The 22,708-nt window shown below is 43.6% G+C and overlaps 3 protein-coding genes across 4 annotated transcripts; 1 reads left to right on the forward strand and 2 right to left on the reverse strand.

Moving 5' to 3' along the window:
• Window positions 1-2: 2 nt before the first annotated feature.
• Window positions 3-4,865, reverse strand: kctd10 (potassium channel tetramerization domain containing 10). Its single transcript, XM_010876749.5, has 7 exons — window positions 4,662-4,865; window positions 3,316-3,529; window positions 2,904-3,073; window positions 2,512-2,598; window positions 2,129-2,181; window positions 1,793-1,988; window positions 3-1,563 (listed from the first exon to the last, which is right to left on the reverse strand). The coding sequence occupies exons 1-7, from the start codon at window positions 4,662-4,664 to the stop codon at window positions 1,351-1,353; spliced, it is 936 nt and encodes a 311-aa protein (XP_010875051.1). The 5' UTR covers window positions 4,665-4,865; the 3' UTR covers window positions 3-1,350.
• A 259-nt stretch (window positions 4,866-5,124) lies between these two features.
• ube3b (ubiquitin protein ligase E3B) lies at window positions 5,125-16,320 on the forward strand. The gene is made up of 28 exons (XM_010876750.5): window positions 5,125-5,390; window positions 5,870-6,021; window positions 6,231-6,400; window positions 6,509-6,620; window positions 6,820-6,879; window positions 6,963-7,067; window positions 7,168-7,264; window positions 8,173-8,258; window positions 8,396-8,478; window positions 8,693-8,798; window positions 9,592-9,712; window positions 9,923-10,100; window positions 10,307-10,476; window positions 10,842-11,009; window positions 11,161-11,332; window positions 11,528-11,646; window positions 11,795-11,909; window positions 12,206-12,305; window positions 12,423-12,542; window positions 12,698-12,874; window positions 13,074-13,184; window positions 13,382-13,519; window positions 13,787-13,852; window positions 14,050-14,108; window positions 14,362-14,544; window positions 14,754-14,865; window positions 15,050-15,142; window positions 16,094-16,320. The coding sequence occupies exons 3-28, from the start codon at window positions 6,240-6,242 to the stop codon at window positions 16,283-16,285; spliced, it is 3,204 nt and encodes a 1,067-aa protein (XP_010875052.1). The 5' UTR covers window positions 5,125-5,390; window positions 5,870-6,021; window positions 6,231-6,239; the 3' UTR covers window positions 16,286-16,320.
• Window positions 16,321-20,436: 4,116 nt separating this feature from the next.
• Window positions 20,437-22,701, reverse strand: mmab (metabolism of cobalamin associated B). Of its 2 annotated transcripts, none has more exon segments than NM_001304040.1 (9): window positions 20,437-20,873; window positions 20,971-21,030; window positions 21,127-21,191; window positions 21,582-21,679; window positions 21,785-21,857; window positions 21,939-21,996; window positions 22,071-22,164; window positions 22,248-22,312; window positions 22,537-22,701. In NM_001304040.1, coding segments are annotated over 9 exon segments (702 nt in total). In that variant the 5' UTR covers window positions 22,641-22,701; the 3' UTR covers window positions 20,437-20,788.
• Between the last annotated feature and the right edge of the window lie 7 nt (window positions 22,702-22,708).

Below are 22,708 nucleotides of genomic sequence, written 5' to 3' on the forward strand. Positions count from 1 at the left end.
AATTGTTTTGCTCATCTCTTTTATTTGTGATACAGTATGTATAAATATATGTAAAACATTTAATGTGGTACATCTGTACAGTTGGACCTCAACCTGTATTGTTTGGGGACAAATCTCATGTGGACATATGGTTACATTCCTTAATGAATGCCCTAACGAGGGACAGGTCTAATTTCTGTCTGTTAAAAGCTTGTAGAAGACAGAGCCCTCCTTCTTGGGGGTAGCTCTCCAGTTTCAGCCATTCAATCACCCTGAGTAACACTTAAAACCTCACTCCACAGCTCAAGTTCTCTTTTAAACCATAACTTAAAATGTCATCCAGGGACATTATTGGGTATTAAAGGTAAATTAAAACAAGGTTGGGGGAGAGTGGAGTTTGTCCATTGGTTTAAATCTAGATTCAACCAAATACTGACTCGTACAAACAAAAGGGTGAAAAGATTACTGTTTCACTGGAAATTGATAGAAAACCAAAGGAGGCAAAGAATGATGCAGTCTTGATTAAATACTGCCCTCTGGTGGACTGTTTTTGTAGAACGCCTGATAGATTGCAATCAGTTTCTTCAAATACTTCACAATTACACAACACACACTTTGCTTTGAATGAATATTTATAACATCCAGAAACTCAGCAACCAGTGTCACATGATTATTGTTCTTCCGGCTGTAACATAGCAAGGAAGGAAAAGCATGATGCTGACAATGCAATTCCCTCCAGTTAACCTTCACAATGTTTCCAGGCCACACAATTCCCATTTATAATCCCATTCACATTGTCCTGATAGAGAAACAAAGCACACGTACACACTCGTGTCCATCGGTTTCCGTAGTGGTTGCCAGGTGATTGTTGTGATGGAAAAAAAGAGCGAGAGAGAGGCGTTGGGTGTTGAAATTAAGGCACTGACATGGTTCTCTGAAAGTCCAGGATCAGACACCCAGGGCTGACCATTGGATGGTGACGGTGGGAGGGGGGCGCTCAGTCAGGGCTGACCGTTGGATGGTGACGGTGGGAGGGGGGCGCTCAGTCAGGGCTGACCATTGGATGGTGACGGTGGGAGGGGGGCGGTCAATCAGGGCTGACCGTTGGATGGTGACGGGTGGAGGGGGGGCGGTCAATCAGGGCTGACCGTTGGATGGTGACGGTGGGAGGGGGGCGGTCAATCAGGGCTGACCATTGGATGGTGACGGGTGGAGGGGGGGGCGGTCAATCAGGGCTGACCGTTGGATGGTGACGGTGGGAGGGGGGCACTCAGTCAGGGCTGACCGTTGGATGGTGACGGTGGGAGGGGGGCGGTCAATCAGGGCTGACCGTTGGGTGGTGGCGGGTGGAGGGGGGCGCTCAGTCAGGGGTTACTGGTGGTGATGCGTGCGGTCATCAGGACGCTTGACGTGGATCCGGCGGACCCTGTCGATGCGCTCTTCGTCTTCGTCCAGGTGGTGCGAGCGGCCAGCCGCGCCCCCAGTGGCTTCCAGCAGAGCGTTGTCGGGACCCCTCCCGTCCTGGGACTCGTACAGGAGGATGTTGAGTGTCTCCTCGTAGATTCGTGCCTCTGGGAACTCCACCTGTGGGGGGACGGGGTCATCTCGGCCAGGTCATTTTAGTAACTGGATGCCAAGTAGGCCTGTACTGTGTTGGACTCCCCCCCCCCCCCCCCCCCCACAACAAAGAATAACAGCAGATGAATGAAAAAACTAACAGACATCTCTTCTACTACTGGGTACTTGGGAGCCTGTGCTCATTGAAAACACATCCACACATGCCCGCCCAGGGTGTGACCCCTCGGGCCGTTACCTTGGTTTGCTTCTTCTCTGTGGCGTAGACAATGGAGGTGCAGCACACTTCAGCGATCTTACGGCCCTGTCCGTAAAACGACCAGCAGCAGATCTCGTCTCCGATCACGTCCTTGATGAAGAGGACGCGGTTGTTGAAGCGCAGCGACAGCTTGTCAAACAGCTCAATGTTCTTCAGCATGTTGTCGTCGGAGTTACTGTACGGAAGGAAGGACGGAGAACCCGGGATGCTGATGAGCTCCAACCAGACTATTCTGTGTCTGTGTACTTGCGACCGGCTACGACACGATCAACAGAAAGCATTCTCCTTAACATGTACAGATAATGTGTCTCTGACCTGGTGTAGGAGTATTTGTTGTTGCTTCTATTGTATAAGAGTTTGACAGTGGGCTGCAAAGTGAAAACAAACAGTATGTCAGTCAGACATTTACATAAATACACAAATGACATGACAGTTTCTACAAAATATATATATTTTAATTATACCGATTGGTAATAGAAATGGATTTGCCCAGAGCATGTGCGGGTACCGTGGCTTTTGATAATGTGTTTTTGGCTTTGATACACTCATTGGTTAGAGAGTTGATCTAATCATTGATTACTTTTGCACAACGCTCATTGTTTGGATGTCACCACAAACCACTCCAGCAAAAACAATGTATTAAAGCAAACAACAGAGCAGTTGAATCATTCAATGTTTGTCGCTAAACATGACAATACCTTATTGGAAGTGGCGATGAGTCTCTGCTCTTCTTTCGATGAGGTCACCAGAGGAACTTTACAAAATGGCTCGTATGATTCTTTGTTCTAGAAACACAGATGGGAGAAAAAATATGATTCATACTCAGATGGTAATTACAAATTCTGACAGAAATAGGCCGGCTTACAGTAGGCCCTTTAACAAACGGATGCAGGCCGGTTGAGATGGCAGGCCCTGTAGTGGTACTGGTGTAGTGGACGAGGCCAAGCGTGGGTGGAGGGTTGAGTATTTAACACTACTGTGCCACGGCCAAACCAACCAAGGCTATGTAGCTCAGAGTGGCTCAGCCCAGTAGTTTAAAGGGGGGTAAAGAGGTAGAAAGCACCAGTCCCGTATGTGTGGGTCATGGTACCTGAAGTGCAGCTTGACACTCATCAGCCAGGCCCTGGACCAAATAGTACTTGGCCTCAGCCAGCAGCTCCTCAGTTTCCCGTCGATTGTCTGGAAGTGGGACCGCCCCATCTCTAAGATAGTTCAGAATTGTTCCAAAGTGTTTCCCACACCGGTCAATCAGGATCCAGCCTGGACAGGGACATGCACATGATTTACATTGCTGTAATTGAGCAAACCCTTTTATCAAGAGTGACTAAATCAGAAGCCACACCCCCCACCCATTTGTTTAAAAGGACTAATCTGTGACCATTTAATAGTCCAACCAGACTTGAACCAGGCTAGAAAATATCTTATAAAGCCTCCTCACTAAGACACAGTATCTCCCCCCTAAGGTAACTGCTGTAGGTGATGCAATGCAGGTTTGACAGTACCTTCACTGTCCGTGAGGACCTCCATCCTGCCGCTGAACATAGCCTTGAGCATGGTGTCCTGCTTAGTCAGGGTCTGCATAGTGGTATAGTAAAGTGCACCGCCGACATTTAGCTTAACATACTTGGAGCTGGTAGTGGAGCCCTTGAAAGAGGTGGTCCGGGTTGTAGCCGCAGGCACTGCCGTGCACCCTACACTCTCTCCTGACATCTCTTCCTGTGACAAAACACATCCAAGTCAAGTGTGAACATAGCAAACGGGACCATGAGCCATTTGGACACTTCTTAGGAAAACTACTACATTTAATGCCACACTGACCACATGCCGCTAACGTTCTCCTAATACCCGCCAACCGCTATTATCGGCCGTTTCCAGCAGTCGGGGAACTAAAACGTCTCAAGCTCAATATTTTAAAACTCAGTAAAGACGATAGTGCGTTTTACATAATAAATATAAAATCTTAGTAAATATAGGCATACCACCGATTTGTATAGGAATGTATGCAGGTTAAATTATTTGTTTTGATATTTTAATAAAGTCACGTACGGACTTTGCAAATCGTGAAATGTCCAATGGCCCGACAGGCGAGAAATCCTGCAATGTAAAATTGATTAGTCTTTTATTTCTCAACCAGAAGGTAAGCAACGTAGCGACAAAACATAAGAGAAGACAATGATGAGTCAGTAATTTAAATTAAAATAAAAAGGAAACATAATGTGATTGAAAAAAATATGAAGGTTCACGATAATATGGGATCGTGTTTTTTGTTGTTGACATTTCCACTGGAATTTCAGAAAAGCTTTTCAATGGCACGCTAGCTAACTATTTATGTCACAAACAAAAAACTAAATCACAAAACATTGACGATCTGATAAAATCATTATTCTTTCTCTACAATAATATATTTCAAAACTGCTGTTGGATGTGCCGATAATAAGGGGTTATACGCTAAATATTTGCCCTATACTATATAATTATTAAATGTATTGTAGCCTACTACTAGACGAGCAAGTAAGAGGGACAAATATTTGACCCTTAATTATCACGATAGAGTGAGTTGTCTTCCACTAACTTTTGTTCTGGACGATATTACACGTATATTGACCTAATCATGTCCCAGGTACACATACCATAGGAAACGAAGAAGTACGTATGTACACTAGTACCTAGCTACCGTTTCACGTTAACGCCCAAGTTAGTAGGGCCCCAAGACACAACAACGTCGATATTTCCTCAAGGGATCGTTGAATACGTCGTTTTCTACTCTGAAAGTGTTAGCTAACTACCTAGCAATAATATGGCTTGAAACATTACAGTTAATCAGTCTCAGTTGGTATGTCATATTTACCATAGAACCTCCAAACAGACTTCGGAACTCTAGCACCAGCTACAGTCAGAAATTACCTAGCTAACTACTATGTAGCTACTTCCGGAACAAACAAATGACGAAGTCACTACAGGTAGGAAAGTGCGCACCAATGCAGCGTTAAAAAACTTTGAAAAATGCAAACTCCGACTCGGACTTTCCTCGAAATCTAAATACAAAACCTAAATTCAAGACTTCAGTAGGTTGATGTGTCAATACTACAACCACACAAAAAAGACACACTGATATGTATTCATTTAATGAAAAAAAACAACAACTGTACATGGAAAGTGATTTTTCAGTTCGGCGTTAGATATTTAGCTTCCGCTTGCGCTTCCGTCCAATCAATGAGTGACGAAGAAAAGCTTCCCCCATTTCTTTAACCTTCTTTAACTTAATACATATAGTTCCTATTTCTTTTTATTAAACGTTCCAATTGAAGGAATCGTGTTGAAACAATAGAGCAATTACAACAAACATTGTGCAGATATGTCAGTGTACATAAACGTTTCAATATGGACATTACAATGTAAATGATTTGCCCAGAAAAATATAACCCACTCGGAATATTTTCAGTCCGACAGTGCAAGGATTAATGGCTGTAGTAGTCAATGAAGCTACGGATCTCCTGTTATTGTTTACATTTTTACACAGCATAACGTCTTTACTTCAGTAGTGTGTCATTGCTAATGAACGGCAAATTATTATTGGGTAATATTTTACCTCGTTGTTCATGTTCGTAAAATGCGTTGAAAGTATATAAATCAATTGTTGGCTACGAAATAACATGCTAACCAACAGCTAGCTAGCTAATTAAAATGTACTAACTTAGTGGCTACAGCAAGCTAGCTAGCAAGTTATTTGTCGAGTCTAGTTACTGTAGCTACATTTAGCTATCTAGCTACATTACAGTACGGTTACACTTATTTTGTACCACATCGCCCGTTTTTCAATTAGCTACATTATATGTTCTTAGTATTACTAACCAGGTAACTAAATTAGGAGTGTGTCATCGCTTGAGACCAGGCAACATCCACTGTATAATTTACGTTAGCTAGCTTATCTATCGAAATCTACAGACAATACTCTCGTAGGAGTCACAGTATATTCATGAAACATCTTAAACAGTCTCAAGTTGCATTGAAATGGTATCTTGGTACATATTAGCAATCTTTGTGTTATTTTCCTAGAAATGAAAACGTGAAAAGCTTTTCCTGGGTGAAACAAAGCGCTGCTATACCTTTCTAAGGTGTTCTTTAAAACTTGGATGACGAGGATTTTCCAATGATTGGAAAAACATAGTGAGTTGACAGGTCCAGGCAAGATCACCAGCGGAAAACAGGTACAGTATACACACCGCGGCCTGTTCTTGGACCACTGATTTATTTTTAATACATTCATTTGAATGTATTGTTATTGCAACTCTTGCAGTGTGTATGGCTAGATCTAAGTCATTACAGATACTTATTATTATTTATTATTTCCCCCGTGAATATTTGTCACGATTGTCTTTCTGCAACAACTACATCTGTCAATTTTGCTTGACTTTAGGGGTGCACAATGTTTAGTGCAACTCAAAGTTCGAAGTCCGAGTTCCTGGACAAGGCCAGGCAGGCTCGTGAGGAGAGGAAGGGGTACAAAGAGAGGGAGAGAGCAGCTACCCTGATCCAAGCACTGGTCAGGAGATTCCTCTGTCGCTGCAGACTACAGAAGCAAATAAGGTACCCTGTACATGCAATGGTTGCCGTTATGTATTAGGGCAACATTTATATTATGCCTTTGAATATACCCTTGAAATAATTACTTGAACTCTTTATTTTTCTAACCAGGAAAGAGGTTGATGACTTTTTTCAAGATGTTGGCACAACAAAAAGAAATGCACTATCCATTTTTAAAATTGCACGGAAGTTGTTATTCATTTTTTGCCAAGATGATAAGATGGTGAGTTTCTTAAACACCCACACTTATTCATCGCCCATTTCAGTATCTGTTTTGTATTTTTTTTGATTGTCTCTTACTGAAGGATGTCTCTCACTTACTGAAAGACATTTGAATTACTGTTTGAATATAGTGCTTGCTATTAGTGCAGATTGATTCGTATATGTATAAGTAAAAGGTTATGATGCTTTCCACTACACAGAGGTTTGAGAAGCTATGTCGCTCCATTCTTGGCAGTATGGAGGTTGAAAATGAGCCCAAAGTAAGTGTGATTATAGTTGATAAGCAGCATTTTAATAATCTCATAATGTGACTAAGTCTGTAACTTGTGTTTTGGTGTACAAGGTTTGGTATGTGTCATTGGCCCTTTCCAAAGACCTCACCATCCCTTGGATCAAGCAGATCAAAGATGTTCTATGGGTCTCCTGTCAGTTTCTGAAAAAATTGAAGGTACACCTTAATAGTTTTACGTTCTTTACACAAACAGGTAGATCATTTCAGACGTTAAAACAATACTGGGTTCTTCATCCCTCTTTTCTGTGTCCTGTAGCCTGACATCCTGCAGGACAACAAGCTAGTGACTCTGTACCTCACCATGCTCGTGACCTTCACGGACACATCCAACTGGAAGATAGTCAGGGGGAAAGGTCAGCTTGAGGTTAAACCATTGTTATACTGCAAACCAGTGTTCATTTCGTAAAATATTCGTTAAGTACTTGTTTTTCAGTAGCAGTTGACGAGACGATAACAAACAAATAGAGACAAAAAAAAAACACGAAAGGTATGGCCTACAATTCATCGTGGTCGACTTAACGAGACAAAATTATCCTTGTGACGATAGTCTTATAAGGTACCATAGTTTGATAGGAGGATTTTGGCCAGCAAGATTCTCAGTGTTTTTATCTGAAAGCGCATTGTCCCAATATACTCACGCAGGCAAAGACCATGGTGTGGTGCCTGGAGAAGTGGGTATACCCTGATTTGTTAACTATCTAAACGTTTTTTGATTCTGTTCTCCGCTCGTTCTTTCATTTCAAACTGATTTACCATCCATGTCAATTAAACGGCTCGAACAATAACAGAAGAATCATAACTTTCCACTTGCTAATTACATTTCGGAAATTCCACGTTTATATATACTGTGGACAACGCTGCTTTATATATAATAGTAGGCAATGTCAACATTGTAAGCGAAACATAATGATATGTTTCATTATCCTATTTTATATGGTGATATGTTTACTATAGGTTAATGAGGCAATAACAGTGATAGGACTAAAATGGGACTAAAACATAAAGGCATTTTATTGCCTGAAATGACACACTGTTTTCGTCATTTTGACAATGACAAGACGAAATCATCATTCAATTGATATCAAAATGACTAAAACTGAAAGATATTACGGCCAAAATGACTAAGACGAGACTAAATCCAAAAAAGTGTGCCAAAATTAACACTGCTGCAAACACACGTCTTCTGAAAAAGCTCTTGAAGTTGAAATGAAAAAGGCACCAAATGGAATCCTACATCTTTTCCTTCTCTGCTGTGTTATAGGGGAGGCCCTCAGACCAGCTCTGACCCGGATCTGTGAAAACATTATGGGGCATCTCAATCAGAAAGGTTTTTATTCAATACTCCAGGTAGGACACAACTTCTTTTCCCCAGAGGGTTTTTAGAATGGTTGTGTATCATGTCGCTGAAGTTTGTTTGTTGTTTCTGCTTTTTCTTGCAATATCAATGTGCATATTTGACCTGTCACTTTTGAATTCCCTGGTAGATTCTGCTAACCAATGGCTTGGCCCGCTCCAGGCCCTCTCTGACCAAGGGCACACTCACAGCCATATTCACTCTGGCATTAAGGTGAGCAGTCCATGGAAGGAGTCTGACCCCCATCCAACCACTGAAGATCATTTATGAACTCTTGTAGTCAATTTCCAGGGTTCAACTTGCTCAAGTGTCCTTTTCTGTAACTGGGTTTGTTGTGAGTTCCATGCAAGTCCTCCTATTTGTGTTTGTAATCGGGTCTGGGGGCTGAACGTGCCTGGTATTTTTTGGAACTTGTCTCCTTTTTCAGACCTGTGATTGCTGCTCACTTCTCTGAAAATCTGCTGAGGTCTCTTCTCATCCACATCATGTCTGTTCCAGCTGTTGTCTCCCACATCAACACCATCACCCCAGAGGTAAATATGTAGCACACACACAAAGAAATGCCACCCTATTCTCCAACCCCTGAACCCAGTTCACCCCCCCACTGAACCCAGTTCACCCCCCCACTGAACCCAGTTCACCCCCCCACTGAACCCTGTTCTCTCCCCACTGAACCCTGTTCACCCCCCCACTGAACCCTGTTCACCCCCCCACTGAACCCTGTTCACCCCCCCACTGAACCCAGTTCACCCCCCCACTGAACCCAGTTCACCCCCCCACTGAACCCTGTTCTCTCCCCACTGAACCCTGTTCACCCCCCCACTGAACCCTGTTCACCCCCCCACTGAACCCTGTTCACCCCCCCACTGAACCCTGTTCACCCCCCCACTGAACCCTGTTCACCCCCCCACTGAACCCTGTTCACCCCCCCCACTGAACCCTGTTCACCCCCCCACTGAACCCTGTTCACCCCCCCACTGAACCCTGTTCACCCCCCCACTGAACCCTGTTCACCCCCCCCACTGAACCCTGTTCACCCCCCCCACTGAACCCTGTTCACCCCCCCCACTGAACCCTGTTCACCCCCCCCACTGAACCCTGTTCTCCCCCCACTGAACCCTGTTCTCCACCTACGGAACTGTATTCTCAGCCTAGTGATCCCCCTTCTCCACCCCAGGGGAACCCCACTCTATTCTCTACCTGTGTCACTGTCATGTCCATGTAGTTTAGTGCTGTGTCAACCCATTATTAACTGGTGTGTGGATGTGCTGCATTACAGCCTGTGTGGTGACAGAGCCCTTGGGTGTGCGTTTTGTCTCTCTGCAGTGCATGACCACCATCCAGACCCATGACCTCTTGAGGAAGTTCATCCTCTTCCTGAGCCGTGAGGAACAGTGTGTTGACATCTGTGTCTGCCTGGAGGGGAGCCACACCCTCTGTTTACTGGGTATGCTGTATTTCACTGAACTGCATGTCCATTCTATAGCATTCCTTTATTTCTTGTTTTCCATATGCAGTCGTGTGTGTGTGTGTGTGTGTGTGAAAGAGAGGACGTTTCTGCGTGTTTAAGTTGCCTTTTGGTTTCGCTCTTTCTTCGCAGTGTACTGAATCAGTTGTTTTGGGGCTGCTGTTTTCCTGGTCCCCTGTTACATTTCAGGTAACTTGATTCACCTGGGCTTCCTCAATGAGAAAGTCCTGGAGGAGGAGGCCAACCATTTTGTCAAGGACCTGACGGACATGCTGGCCTACTGCCAGCGATACGTGTCCCAGAAGAAATCCAACCTCACCCACTGGCACCCGGTCCTGGGCTGGTTCTCTCAGACTGTAGACTACGGGTCAGTGAGAAGTCCTCAGAACCTGGACGCTTTAGCCTGATGTCCTTAATTTAGATCAGCTTTTATGATGGTTGACGTGACCAAACATCTGTTAGACCAGGCTATGGAATGGAAGCTTAACCAGTGAATGGCACAGTGTCCACCGCCCTTCTCTCCCTTCCCTGTCTTGCCCTCACCCGAGCCTCTCCCCCTCCCCCTCCTTCCAGGCTGAATGAGTCCATGCCCCTGGTGACCAAGCAGCTGCAGTACCTCTGGGGTGTGCCTGTGATCAGGACGCTCTTCAGTGACGTCCTCAGCAAAAAGCTGGAGATCCAAGAGCCGACTCCGCCCCCCCAGCCCCAGGCCACCACATCGCAGAACAACCTGCCAGTCAAGAGTGAGTCCTGTTGGCCTACCCTCCGCCAGCCACGTCATTGGTCATTCTCATTGGTTGGTCACGTGTTGGGGTGGTGGGTCATGTCAGGGCGCAGACAGACACTCCTCTATTTAGAGTGAGCTCCTCGTAGGCCTTTAAGGTCCAAGTAACCCTGCCAACAAACCTTCATCAGCAGCTAAAGTGCTTAAGCGTATCCAGCTGATTTGTCATTACTGAATAATCTTTCTTACCAGAGATCCTAAACCGAATGGCGGGTCATATAGGTTGTCTTAAAGCGACGGCCTAAGTGTCCAGTTGAATCGACAGCCCTGTCTTTGAACCAACCGTGTTGGATTAGTGTCTGATTGACGTGTGGTTCTTTTCAGGCCTCTTCAAGCGGGCGTTTCAGAAGTCTGCGTCCGTGCGTAACATCCTGAAGCCGGTCGGCGGGAGGCGTGTGGACTCCGTGGAGGTGCAGAAGGTGTGCAGCATCTGTGTACTCTACCAGACAGCCCTCACAACGCTCACCCAGATACGACTGCAGATCCTCACTGGTGAGCCCCTGCCGTTTGATGCTCCGACACACACACCCACCCGCACGCATCCGTTGCCAACCCTAAACCTCTCACACACACACACACACGCACACACACACAGCTCATACGTGTTGTTGTCTCACCTGGGTTTTGACGGTGTCCCACTCAGGCCTGACCTACCTGGATGACCTGCTGCCTAAGCTGTGGGCCTTCATTTGTGAGCTGGGACCCCAGGGAGGCCTCAAGCTGTTCACGGAGTGTCTGAACAACGACACGGAGGAGTCCAAACAGCTGCTGGCCATGCTCATGCTGTTCTGTGACTGCTCCAGGCACCTCATCACGTGAGCACCGCGCATTTTCACCACATACCACACACGGGACGGTCTCCCACACGTCTAGTGGTCGACCGGGAACCGCTGTGCCGGAGCACCTCCGTGGAAGATGTGTTTTTCCGTTCGTTTGATAGTTGTCCCTTAGTAAAACATGACTGAGCCACTGGATCGCCGTTGTGGACCAGATTCTGATGTGTTCCACAGGATCCTGGATGACATCGAGGTTTACGAGGAGCAGATCTCGTTTAAAACAGAGGAGCTCGTCACCATCTCATCGTTCCTGAACACCTTCGTGTACAAGATGGTCTGGGATGGCATCTTAGGTGAGTGGCCTCCTCCCCTTGTGGAGCTCGCTACGAGCTCAGTGGCCAAGACGATTGACAGAGGCAGAATGGCCCATCCCGGTCTCCGCGTCCATTACGTGCAGCTTGGGGAGAGTGGGCATTAAACCAGTGTGATGTTGTCTGACAGAGAATGCCAAGGGGGAGAAGCTGGACCTGTTCCACAGTGTTCACGGCTGGCTGATGGTGCTCTACGAGCGGGACTGCAGGAGGAGATTCTCCCCCGATGACAACTGGTTGCGCAAGTAAGTCCCCCTACGTGAACATACATTCCCCTAAGTTTATACGTATTCATTAGTCTTCTGTAAAGGTGATTCTAGTCATTAGTAGCGATCAAATGCTTTCAAATACTGCCATGACTTGAGGTTGCCTCCCACTACACCAATAACCAAATTAATATTGGTGAGAAAACAATAGCACCCATTTTGTCCGCCCAGTATGCCGGGAAGAGACAGATCTAACTGACTGTAAGTGTTTGAAAGTAATGACTTATGTTTTCTCGATTTTTTTCCCTCCCCTGTCTTTCACTTTTTTCCCACAGGGATCTGAAGCCAAGCCTTTTGTTCCAGGAGCTGGAGAAGGGCAAAAGGAGAGCCCAGTTGTTACTTCAGTACATCCCACACGTCATTCCCCACAAAAATGTGGGTTGGCACATTTAATCATGTTGTCCTGTGGGACATCTGTACTTGTGCTTTCGCATTAGCCATATGCACATACTGTAGTGTCTGAACCTTACCACCGTGTCCTCCCCACTTTAGAGGGTGCTGCTCTTCCGAAACATCGTCACCAAGGAGAAGGAGACCTTGGGATTGGTGGAAACAAGCTCGGCCTCTCCGCATGTCACCCACATCACCATTCGCCGCTCACGGATGTTAGAGGTATAAAGCCAATGTAGCGGTGTTTCTCTCCTAACGCTCGTGTTTGACTAAGAATGCGTGTCCAAGAACACCTTTTGTCACAACGCCCGGATGTTAAATACTGTCAAATATAGTGGCTGTGACTTCCAAACCCTTTGTATCCAAACGCTCTTAAGGACGGTTACGACCAACTCCGCCGGTTGCCCGTCAACTCCATTAAAGGTGTGATCCGTGTGAAGTTTGTCAATGACCTTGGTGTGGACGAGGCCGGCATTGACCAGGACGGTGTCTTCAAGGAGTTCCTGGAAGAGATCATCAAGAAAGTCTTCAATCCAGCACTCAATCTTTTTAAGGTTTGCCCTCCAGGTCTCGGTTCGTTCTGTGCCTGGTCTTTGCCTGAGTGAGCTTGCCTGTGTGCAGACCAACCGGCACTTTTAGCGGGTTCAGGCGAATAATAATGATCTCTGACGTAGTGCGGAAAGGTTTTTCGTTTTCTGTGAGTGAACCGTGTTGTTGGTTCTGGTGCTGACGATGAGGTCTATTCCCCATTAGACCACCAGTGGCAACGAGAGGCTGTACCCTTCCCCAACGTCCTACATCCACGAGAACCACCTGCAGCTCTTTGAGTTTGTGGGGAAAATGCTGGGCAAGGCCATGTACGAGGTGCGTCTGCGCTCAAACAGGACTTCAGTCTTGTGAATATGACACCAGTACAACAAGAACATGGGTTAAGTAGCCCCGTGCTGCCCCCCTCCCACCTTCTGTAAATGGAACCGCAGGTCATTGAGGGAGCTATGGATGGAGTGCCTAGTGCCCGATAGTACATGAAATCAAGGTGTGTGTGTGTGTGTGTGTTTCAGGGCATTGTGGTGGACGTCCCCTTTGCATCATTCTTCCTAAGCCAGGTCATGGGTCACCACCACAGCACCTTCTACAGCTCCATAGATGAGTTGCCCTCCCTCGACTCTGAGTTCTACAAGAACCTTACCTCCATCAAGGTCTGAGAGAAATGCCTTGTTTTTAAACCCATTGCAATTTCACATAAGTTTGCATTGATTCTGGTGGTCCTCTTTCGGGAATCAGTCAGATCCCTTTTTCCTGGTGCTTAATAAACACCCACCTGGGCTCTAGTTATTGCTACGCAGTTTCCGTTTGAGATCTTTTTGCTTTGCTGTTATCATCTGCCACCTTTTGTGAAGTATCACTCCATATTATGAAATGTACCTCAAAATGGCCAGTTGGTGTTCATCACTGTCTCTTTTCAGCGCTACGATGGGGATGTGAGTGATCTGGGACTGACACTCTCATATGATGAGGATGTTATGGGACAGGTAGGGACTATATTGAACTGTTTAGGTGACTTCTGTTTATCCAGGGTCCAGTGTGTTGGATCTGAGCCTAACCACTGTTTCCTGCAATTGCTGTATGAATAAAGGTTTCAATTTGAGTATTCACACTTTTTCCCATAATTTGTGGACATTTCCACAACGGTCTTGTCCCTTTTAATACTGTTCATGTTTCCATGCAGCTGGTCTGTCACGAGTTAATCCCGGGAGGAAAGACCATGCTAGTTACCAACGAAAACAAGTGAGCAAGATGCAGATTTCCACAGAATTTCCACAGCTAAGAGTATTAATGTTCATTCTTTGTTATTTGAGGCTCACATCTTGGTTTACCAAACACAGGATACATTCATAAAGCATGTTTATATCATAACCTATGAAAACATATCAGTTTAGTTGTCCAAGAGTGCCTGGAGGGGAGAGCCAGGGGCTTGTTTCTATGTCCACAGTCTCCTGAGTCTGATTGAACCTCCCTTCTGCCCTTCCCTGTACTGCAGAATCAGCTACATCCACTTGATGGCGCACTTCCGCATGCACACACAGATCAAAGAGCAGACGGCGGCGTTCATCCGAGGGTTCCGCAGCATCATCAACCCCGAGTGGCTGCACATGTTCTCCACCCCCGAGGTCCAGCGCCTCGTCTCCGGGGACAACGCCGAGATTGATCTGGATGACCTCAAGTGTGTGACCTTTGACCCTTGCCTTCCCTCTGTTCACGCCTTCCTCCTCAACAAGTCATTCTGCAGCTCTTTGACACATTTCAGGGGAAGTCCTAGTATCCGTCCCGTCAACATGCTGGTAATGTCCCCTGTCTCCCTCTCTGTCTTTGGATCTTTCTCTTTGTTTCTCTCTGCCTGTCTCTCTCTGGTTCTCTCTATGCTGTTTTCAGAAAACACACTGTGTATTATGGAGGCTTCCACAGCAGCCATCGTGTAATCATCTGGCTGTGGGACATCCTGTCCAGTGACTTCACCGCTGAGGAAAGGGCCATGTTCCTGAAGGTATCAACCACCCTGTAATGTTAATAACATGTTGTTTTGATGTCATGAGCTCCACCATCCAGCTATCTCTGTCACGTTTTCTCAGAGTGGAGCTTGACAGGAAAGCCCATGGCAGGAGTGGATGAAATAAAGGCCCATTTCAATCTCTCACTTTGTCACAGTGGTTGTTCTTCTTGATTTTCAGTTTGTCACAAGCTGTTCAAGACCCCCGCTCCTTGGTTTTGCCTACCTCAAGCCCCCTTTCTCCATCCGCTGTGTGGAGGTGTCCGATGATCAGGTGAGAACATATGGAACATTGACTGGATGTTAAGGATGTGCATCTCTCATTTCAAGTGCAGTTGAATCCCAGTTTTTATTCCTGGGCTTCAATGTGATACACAAACAATCCTTTTAACTCTATGCAGCTCACTTTAAAGGGATTGTTCGAACCTAGATTCATATTTGGGTGAAATTGTGGTTATCCTGAGGCCCAAGGAGTCCTTTTTCACAACAAGGCATTGTTCATCTCTGTCCCAGCCTGGAATTAGCATTATTAGCATTGTACAAAAGCCTGAATTTAAACTTGGCATCCCGAGCCACAAACGCTGCGTTACAAGTGGAAACCTACTCCAAAACACTTCATAGGAAGTGTATTTCCTATGGAATAGATAAAAATATGGCAAAACCAGAGAAATGAAGCATGCCCTTTATGGTCATTAAGATGTAAAGGGGGACACTGCCCTCCCGCCTTTTGGCTCCAAAACCGATCAGTCATAAGTTGGTCAACTATCAAGATGGGCTAGTTCATGGCTCTGAATCACGGCACAAATTGCACTTTTACTTGAGCTCCAAACCCTTTGTTTTTGCATTATTTAAAGCAAATTGAACATGTTTCATTATTTATTTTAGGCTAAATTTATTTTACTTTTCTGTTACGTCAATAAGTTACATTAGAAGTTTTGATTGTTCATTCAGTATTGTGGTAATTTGTATTATTCATGAAAACAACGACGATTGGCTGACTAATCTGTATCGGCTTTTTTGGTCTCAATAATCAGTATCGGTACTGGAGATGGAAAAACAATCATCTGTCGGCCACTACATTTAACTTTTGATCCATACATATTGGTGAATTGTAACATACACAGCGGCCATTCTAAAGCCATTAGGGGTCAGTCCCATGGGATGCCTCTGCTTCTCTGTGTGTCATGTACATGTCTGAGCACTCCTGCTGCCTGTCTCCCTCTAGGACACGGGGGACACCCTGGGCAGCGTCCTGCGCGGTTTCTTCACCATCCGGAAGAAGGAGCCTGGTGGTCGCCTCCCCACCTCATCCACCTGCTTCAACTTGCTCAAGCTGCCTAACTACAGCAAGAAGAGCATCTTGCGTGACAAGCTCCGTTACGCTATCAGCATGAACACAGGTTTTGAGCTCTCCTAAACCCCCCCCCCCCCCCACTCCTGTGGAACTAAAGGGCAGAAGACTAAACAGCGCCCGCCTTACCCAGGCTAGGGGAAGGTAATGGCCAAGTCAGTGGAGCTTCACCAAAGCAGAAGGGAAAACACAGGATATCCCCCATTCATTTATCCTAGCCTTGGAACTCAATCAAAATGTTTTACCCCCCATCAGTATGGGTTCTAGAAACTCTGGGTTCATAGAAAGCAAGTCAGTTTGCTGTCTGTGTAATCACTGTAACTCGTTTTCTGATAGTTAGTTAAAGAAACAAGTGCTGTGGGAGCCGCCCAATTGGGACAATCACTCGCTGCTCCCCACGCTAACACTCCAGAAAACCAAGCCCATGCTAATGACCGTAACGAGGAGGCAAGGAATGTGCAACCTAACACATTGCCAAAATAAAATGGCTGAATTTCTTACTGTTTCTTCTCAGGCTTTAAAATAACAATACTTGGATCCAGCACTCCCACGTCAAACAAACTGGAAAGCAATATAGATTCAACGCAAGCCATTAGACTCCTAATGGAGCCAATCCATAGGAGGCTTTGTTCTATCTCTGTTGGAATACAATAATATCCAAGCAACTTTCAACTGTCGTTTGATGAGTGTTGATAGCCTTGTTGAAGATGACAAAAGCCAGTTTTTTTTTTGTTTTTATAAAGAGCTGACAAATCACTGCCTTGTGTTCAAAGTCAAGGACTGACCACTGAGAGGTGTGGTCACATGGGACACAAGTGTTATATGTGTATATTGGCTCTCATGGATTAATTAAGGAATTAAATCCTGATGATGTGTCTCAGTCCCTCCCCATGCACACACACACTACAATCGGTCGGCCACCTGACAAAAGCTTCAGAGCCTGTTGTCTCTGGTCTAATGTATTTCAATGGTAACTTGTGTTACACAGCAATGCATCTGTAACCCAAAGCGATGCGATCAGTACTTTCACGGATCTTCATGCTGTTGTTTGATACAGACGAAAAGGTCTTTTTTTGCTTTTAGTTGATTTTGGATCAGACGGTGGCCGTGGGAATATCTTTTTATGATTTGCCGGAACAATATTTGGGATATGTTACTACAAAAGACGTTCCCAATCCAATATGTTACGGTTTATTCAGTAATGAGCATTTCTTCTGATTCGCTAGGATTTCACTGTAGGTCTCATTACACCTAAAAAAAAAAAAAATGCGGAGTGCCTCATGTATGTCCCCACCTCACGTCTCAGTGTGGCATTTGATTGGGTGTGTTACTGACCATGTCGCTTGGAAATGGAATCAAGCCATAAACATACAGGGCAAGATATTTGTAAGGACTTGAGCCTGCTTAGAGACAATTGAATTCCATAGGTCCCTCTCATGCCACTGAACAAAATAACCACACCAACCCAGGAAGGTTTGGTGTAATTGATGACTGGCAGTGAATGCCAGCCCTGTACAGACACTTCCTGTGCCTGTGAACCTAGTTACACAGAGGAAACCACACTACAACATGATGTCATGGGCTGGTTGGTCACTGGAATCTACAGACGTTCTCCTTGATACTCTCTATTCCACGGAAATCTCTTTGTGACTGAGGTTAGAAAGAAAATGCAACGAAAAATTCTAAATCATGGAGCTGAAGGAATTATAACATGCAAAATGTTTTACTAACAGGGTGAAATATAATTATTTGGGGCAGTTTTTAGTGATTTGTTGCTCCAACGATCTGGTGGTTGACAAGACAGTGAAGGGTCTTGATTTAAATAATTTGGAAGATAAACAGGCTGATGAAAGTTATTGCCTGTTAGTGGATTCTGTATTTTATGCAAAAATGTTAATGGGTGGTGTCCTGTCTATGTATGTGTGTACTGAGTGACTGAGGCAGAATGATATGGCTCTGGTTGTAGTAATGTTTGGTTAAATGTATAAAGCACCTCAGCATCTCTGATGCCATTAATCATGGCCACCAGTTAGTTAACAAAAAAATATATGAATATGGGCATTTTCTGGCCACTAAACAAGGTTTTATGGTTTTATATTGCTTCGTTACTCTTTCCAAGAACCAAATTGGTGATCTTTTTGTCTGTGTATAGTCATATAAAGAAGTACAACCTACTTGTAAAGGGAATCCCCCCCCCCTCCCCACCCATGTAAGGAATTCCATCAGTTTAAATGACCATTTCAGATAACTACTAGTAAATATATTGGAAGACCATACCTCAGTTTTAATTATTTTTTTAATCAAGACAATATGCTGTTTTATTTGTTCCCAAGGCGTCAGACTGTGGCCTCTGGCCGTCAGTGTTTAATGACTTATGTGGTGTCTGACTAAATGTTACCCATCATTTATTTCAATAGCCTGATGCAGGTTAGAAATTAGGAATGTTTGGAAATAAAGCTGCCGTGAGAGACAGAAATGCTCAGTTTCCCAGAAAGACTGGAAGAGACCTCTCAAGCTGTCTGTGGTGTTTGATGAGGTCAGTCCTCAGTTTTAAATGATGTCATGAAATCTTGCTTTATCCTTTTATGAATTACAAGGAAAAAGAAATCCAGGAAATACAAGAAAGTACTGTCCTTCCTCTTTTTTTAGTGTATTTGAAACTGGTTGCACTATGTGAAATACAGTTGGTTTAAAAGGCAATTTCTATGTTAAACATGTCCATGTGTAAGATAACATTTCTGCTGTAAAACATTAACATAATTCAGTCATGTTAACTATATTACTCAACAAAAAAAACATTACTTAACAACTGAAGTGCGTGTGACTCATTTTTAATTAGTAAGGTCTGTATACACAGCATTATTTTTCTTAAATAATAATTTAATTTCTTTTTGTGTAGAACCGGTCCTGTCACAGTCAGTTATTACATTTCTGTCTCCTGATTTGTTATTGTTTTGCCTCCATGTTGGTCTACTCAGACATAATTGGGACAGATGAATTTAAATGTAAATGTTAACACACTTTATTAAACAGTTTAACAATTAATTTGTCTTTTATACCATGAGTAGTCCTCCGAGACCTTCAACATGCTGGTTTAACTTTTGAGGTAAGTAAAATATTAAGCTGAATCCTTTTATTGACTTTGTTTCTCAAACATAAGGAATGTCAGTCAACCTTGTTTATTTTTGTGGTTGAATGTTTCTTCCATTAATTATTCTTTTTTTACATGGCCTTATTGGGATGCTGGCCTTCTTGGTATAGTTGCAAAAGAAGCCATATCTCAGACTGGCCAATAAAAAGATTAAGATGGACAAAAGAACACAGACACTGGTCAGAGGAAGAACTGCCTAGAAGGCCAGCATCCCAGAGTCACCTCTTCACTGTTGATGTTAAGACTGGTGTTTTGCGGGTACTGTTTAATGAAGCTACCATTGAGGACCTGGGATGGTGTCTGTTTCTCAAACAAGACACTAATGTATTTGTCCTCTTGCTCAGTTCCCCAGAGACATCCACTCTTTCTATTCTGGTTAGAGCCAGGTATGCCCTGTTCTGTGAAGGGAGTAGTAAACAGCGTTTTACGAGATCTTCAGTTTCTTGGGAATTTCTCATTGAATTTTCTTCATTTCTCAGAACAAGAATAGACCGACGAGTTTCAGAAGAAAAATCTTTGTTTCTGGCCATTTTGAACCTGTAATCAAACCCTGTTGCTGAAAATACTGAACTAGCCTAAAGGCCAGTTTTATTGCTTCTTTAACCAGCACAACAGTTTTCAGTGGTGCCAACATAATTGCAAAAGGGTTTTCTAACAGTTAGGTTTTTAAAATGATAAACCTGGATTAGCAAACAATGTGCCACTGGAACACGAGTGATGGTTACTGATAATGGGCCTTCGAACGCCTATGTAGATAATCCATTGAAAATCTGACATTTCCAGCTACAACTGTCATTTTTAACATTAACGTCCACATGGTATTTCTGATGATTTTTTTATTTTTTTTTTAATCAACAAAAAACATGCTTTTCTTTCATAAAAACAAGAACGTCTATGTGACCACAAACCTTCGAAAGGTAGTGTATGTATTTTATATCTGGGCTGTACTGTGTTGACTTGGTTTGTGCATTCACCATAGGGTTTTTTCAATCTTTATTATAATATATATTTTTTTATAGTAGATTTAAACTGTTCTTATTCAGAGTCCATCCTTGCTGCTTATTTTGTAAATTAATGTATATTTATTTATTGGATGTAATATGTGTGCATATGTAATGTGCTGTCATTTTGGCCAGGTCTCTCTTGCAAAAGAGATAATTAATCTCAATGAGACTAACCTAGTTAAATAAAAGGTTAAATGAAAAAGTCTATTCATAGTGTTCCCTGAAGTACTTGATGAAGAAATATGTATTTATGCTTATGGTAACATAACCTGTGACCTAAAACATAGAAACCTAGAAACCGTTCCAATACATTCAAATTTGGACCCATTAAGACTGCTAATTAAATTCAACATTAAACCAAAATACAGGTTGTTCCGAAAGGGACCCAATTCTATCAATTCATGTGTAGATATATCATTCTAGTCTTTTGTAGATTTTCTCCTCATTGCCTTCTTTCAGGGCGGTGTACCTGGCCACTGTAAACAGGTAGTCGCTCAATCTGTGGAAAGACGTGTGAGGTGAATGTTGATCAGCTAAAGCACAATACTTTCTAAAACACAAGGAAACACACACGAACATCTATACAAGGAGTATACCTGTTCAAAAATGTGGCAACATCAGGATCAGCCTCACCTGACCGCACTATTGGGGAGACACTGGGAAAAGAAGAAGTTATGACTAATGATGCCGTTTCTGGGACAATGTTCAGGATACCAATGTTTGGACTGAACAACTGATTTTGTCAAACTGACCTGCGTTCTGCTCTGCGACACACTGTCCTTGCAATGTGGAGGGCTGCACTGCTTTTGCCTCCAGACTAGGTAACCAGATAAGGATGGTTTACAAAGATAAAGTGCATCACACCAATATGCATAGAATGTATTCATCCACAGAAAGACATATCTAACATCACTGCAAGTAGTAATTAAAAAAAAAAGATTTGAAGCCGAAAACCCTGTACCAGATAATTTTCTCAAAAATCCACATACAGCTCTGGAAAGAATTAAGAGACCACTGCACCTTCTTCTTTCCTTTCCAAAAAAAGTATTCAGTTAAGAATGATCTCTTAATTTTAACCCTTCTGTTCCTCTCTCAAAACCTTCCTTTCCAACTTTTCTGGAAATGAAAGAAAAACAAGTGGTCTCTTAATTTTTTTCCAGCACTGTATGTACAAAAAATTAAAAAGCAAATAATGTTAAGTGCCTACAGGTAATATGAAGTTTGTCAGTGGTGGCAGCTCCTCTGTGAACGCGTCAATCCAGCTCTCCAGGTCTGCAACTGGCTGGGGACTGAACTTGGTTTTCTCTGTTAAAAAAAAAAATAGAGTGAGTCAAATGAAAAATGTTAAGACAAACTAAGTGGGGAAATCTGAGCAGGATAATCACAATGTAATGTCATCAAGTAATGTACTTATATGACTTTCTCTTGCTGATGACCGAGGTGTGGCTATGTTCGATCCCACATCCTGCAAGACACACTGAATCTGTGTGGTGAGATTTGTAAGTATTTGTAAGCATTTGTAATTATTAGTCCCAAAATAAACAACATTTGATAAAACTCAGACCTTGTCCAGCTGATCTGTGAACGTGTGGCCTTTATCAATGCAAAACTCTCTGGCCAAGCTGTTGAGGACAACACAAAAAGACAATAAGAACAATGCAAAATACACAATAGTTCAGAATGGACCTCAAATTACCCTATGGCTGATGACAGCTCGTCAGTTGTTCCCAATGCTTCAAACACATGATCTTCCTTAGGTCTTCTTTCTCCAGTGAAAGTGCTGGAGAAACCTTTGGCAATGACAGAAGATGATGAGCAATGTGTTTATTGTTAGAAGACAATATCCCGTGCAATGACTTGATGGCACACTTACCTTTATCACCAGTTTTGGTGTATATTTTGGGGATCCTGCCACCTCCCTCAGTCTGGGAGACATAACTTTGCAGGAGGAAGCGAAATTCATAAGCTGCATGCTTTAATAGTTTAAACGTATGTAAGCATAGCAAGATGTGTATATTTTAGCACATCTTAATTCCCGTTTTAAAAACAGTGTATCTGGCTAGTAAGCACGCAGTGTAAATTAGCTAGACGAACTAGCTAGGTAGTTAATAAGATAACATTTTTACAGCATTATAAGGTCTTCTATACGACTAGATGTTTACCTTCTTTTTAGTCCAAATGATGTCTTTGTCCAATTCACAGTTAAACATGTTCCAATTCTTAGGATACACCGTAGGTTAGATGGTTTGGTAATCGTTGAAGCCATGTTTACATAAAAGCAAAACGCTATTCAAGCGTTCCCTCTTGTCTATCGTTAGTATCCGTATGTGAGTG

The sequence above is a fragment of the Esox lucius genome, chromosome 13, assembly GCF_011004845.1.
Source record: "Esox lucius isolate fEsoLuc1 chromosome 13, fEsoLuc1.pri, whole genome shotgun sequence".
Taxonomy (NCBI): domain Eukaryota; kingdom Metazoa; phylum Chordata; class Actinopteri; order Esociformes; family Esocidae; genus Esox; species Esox lucius.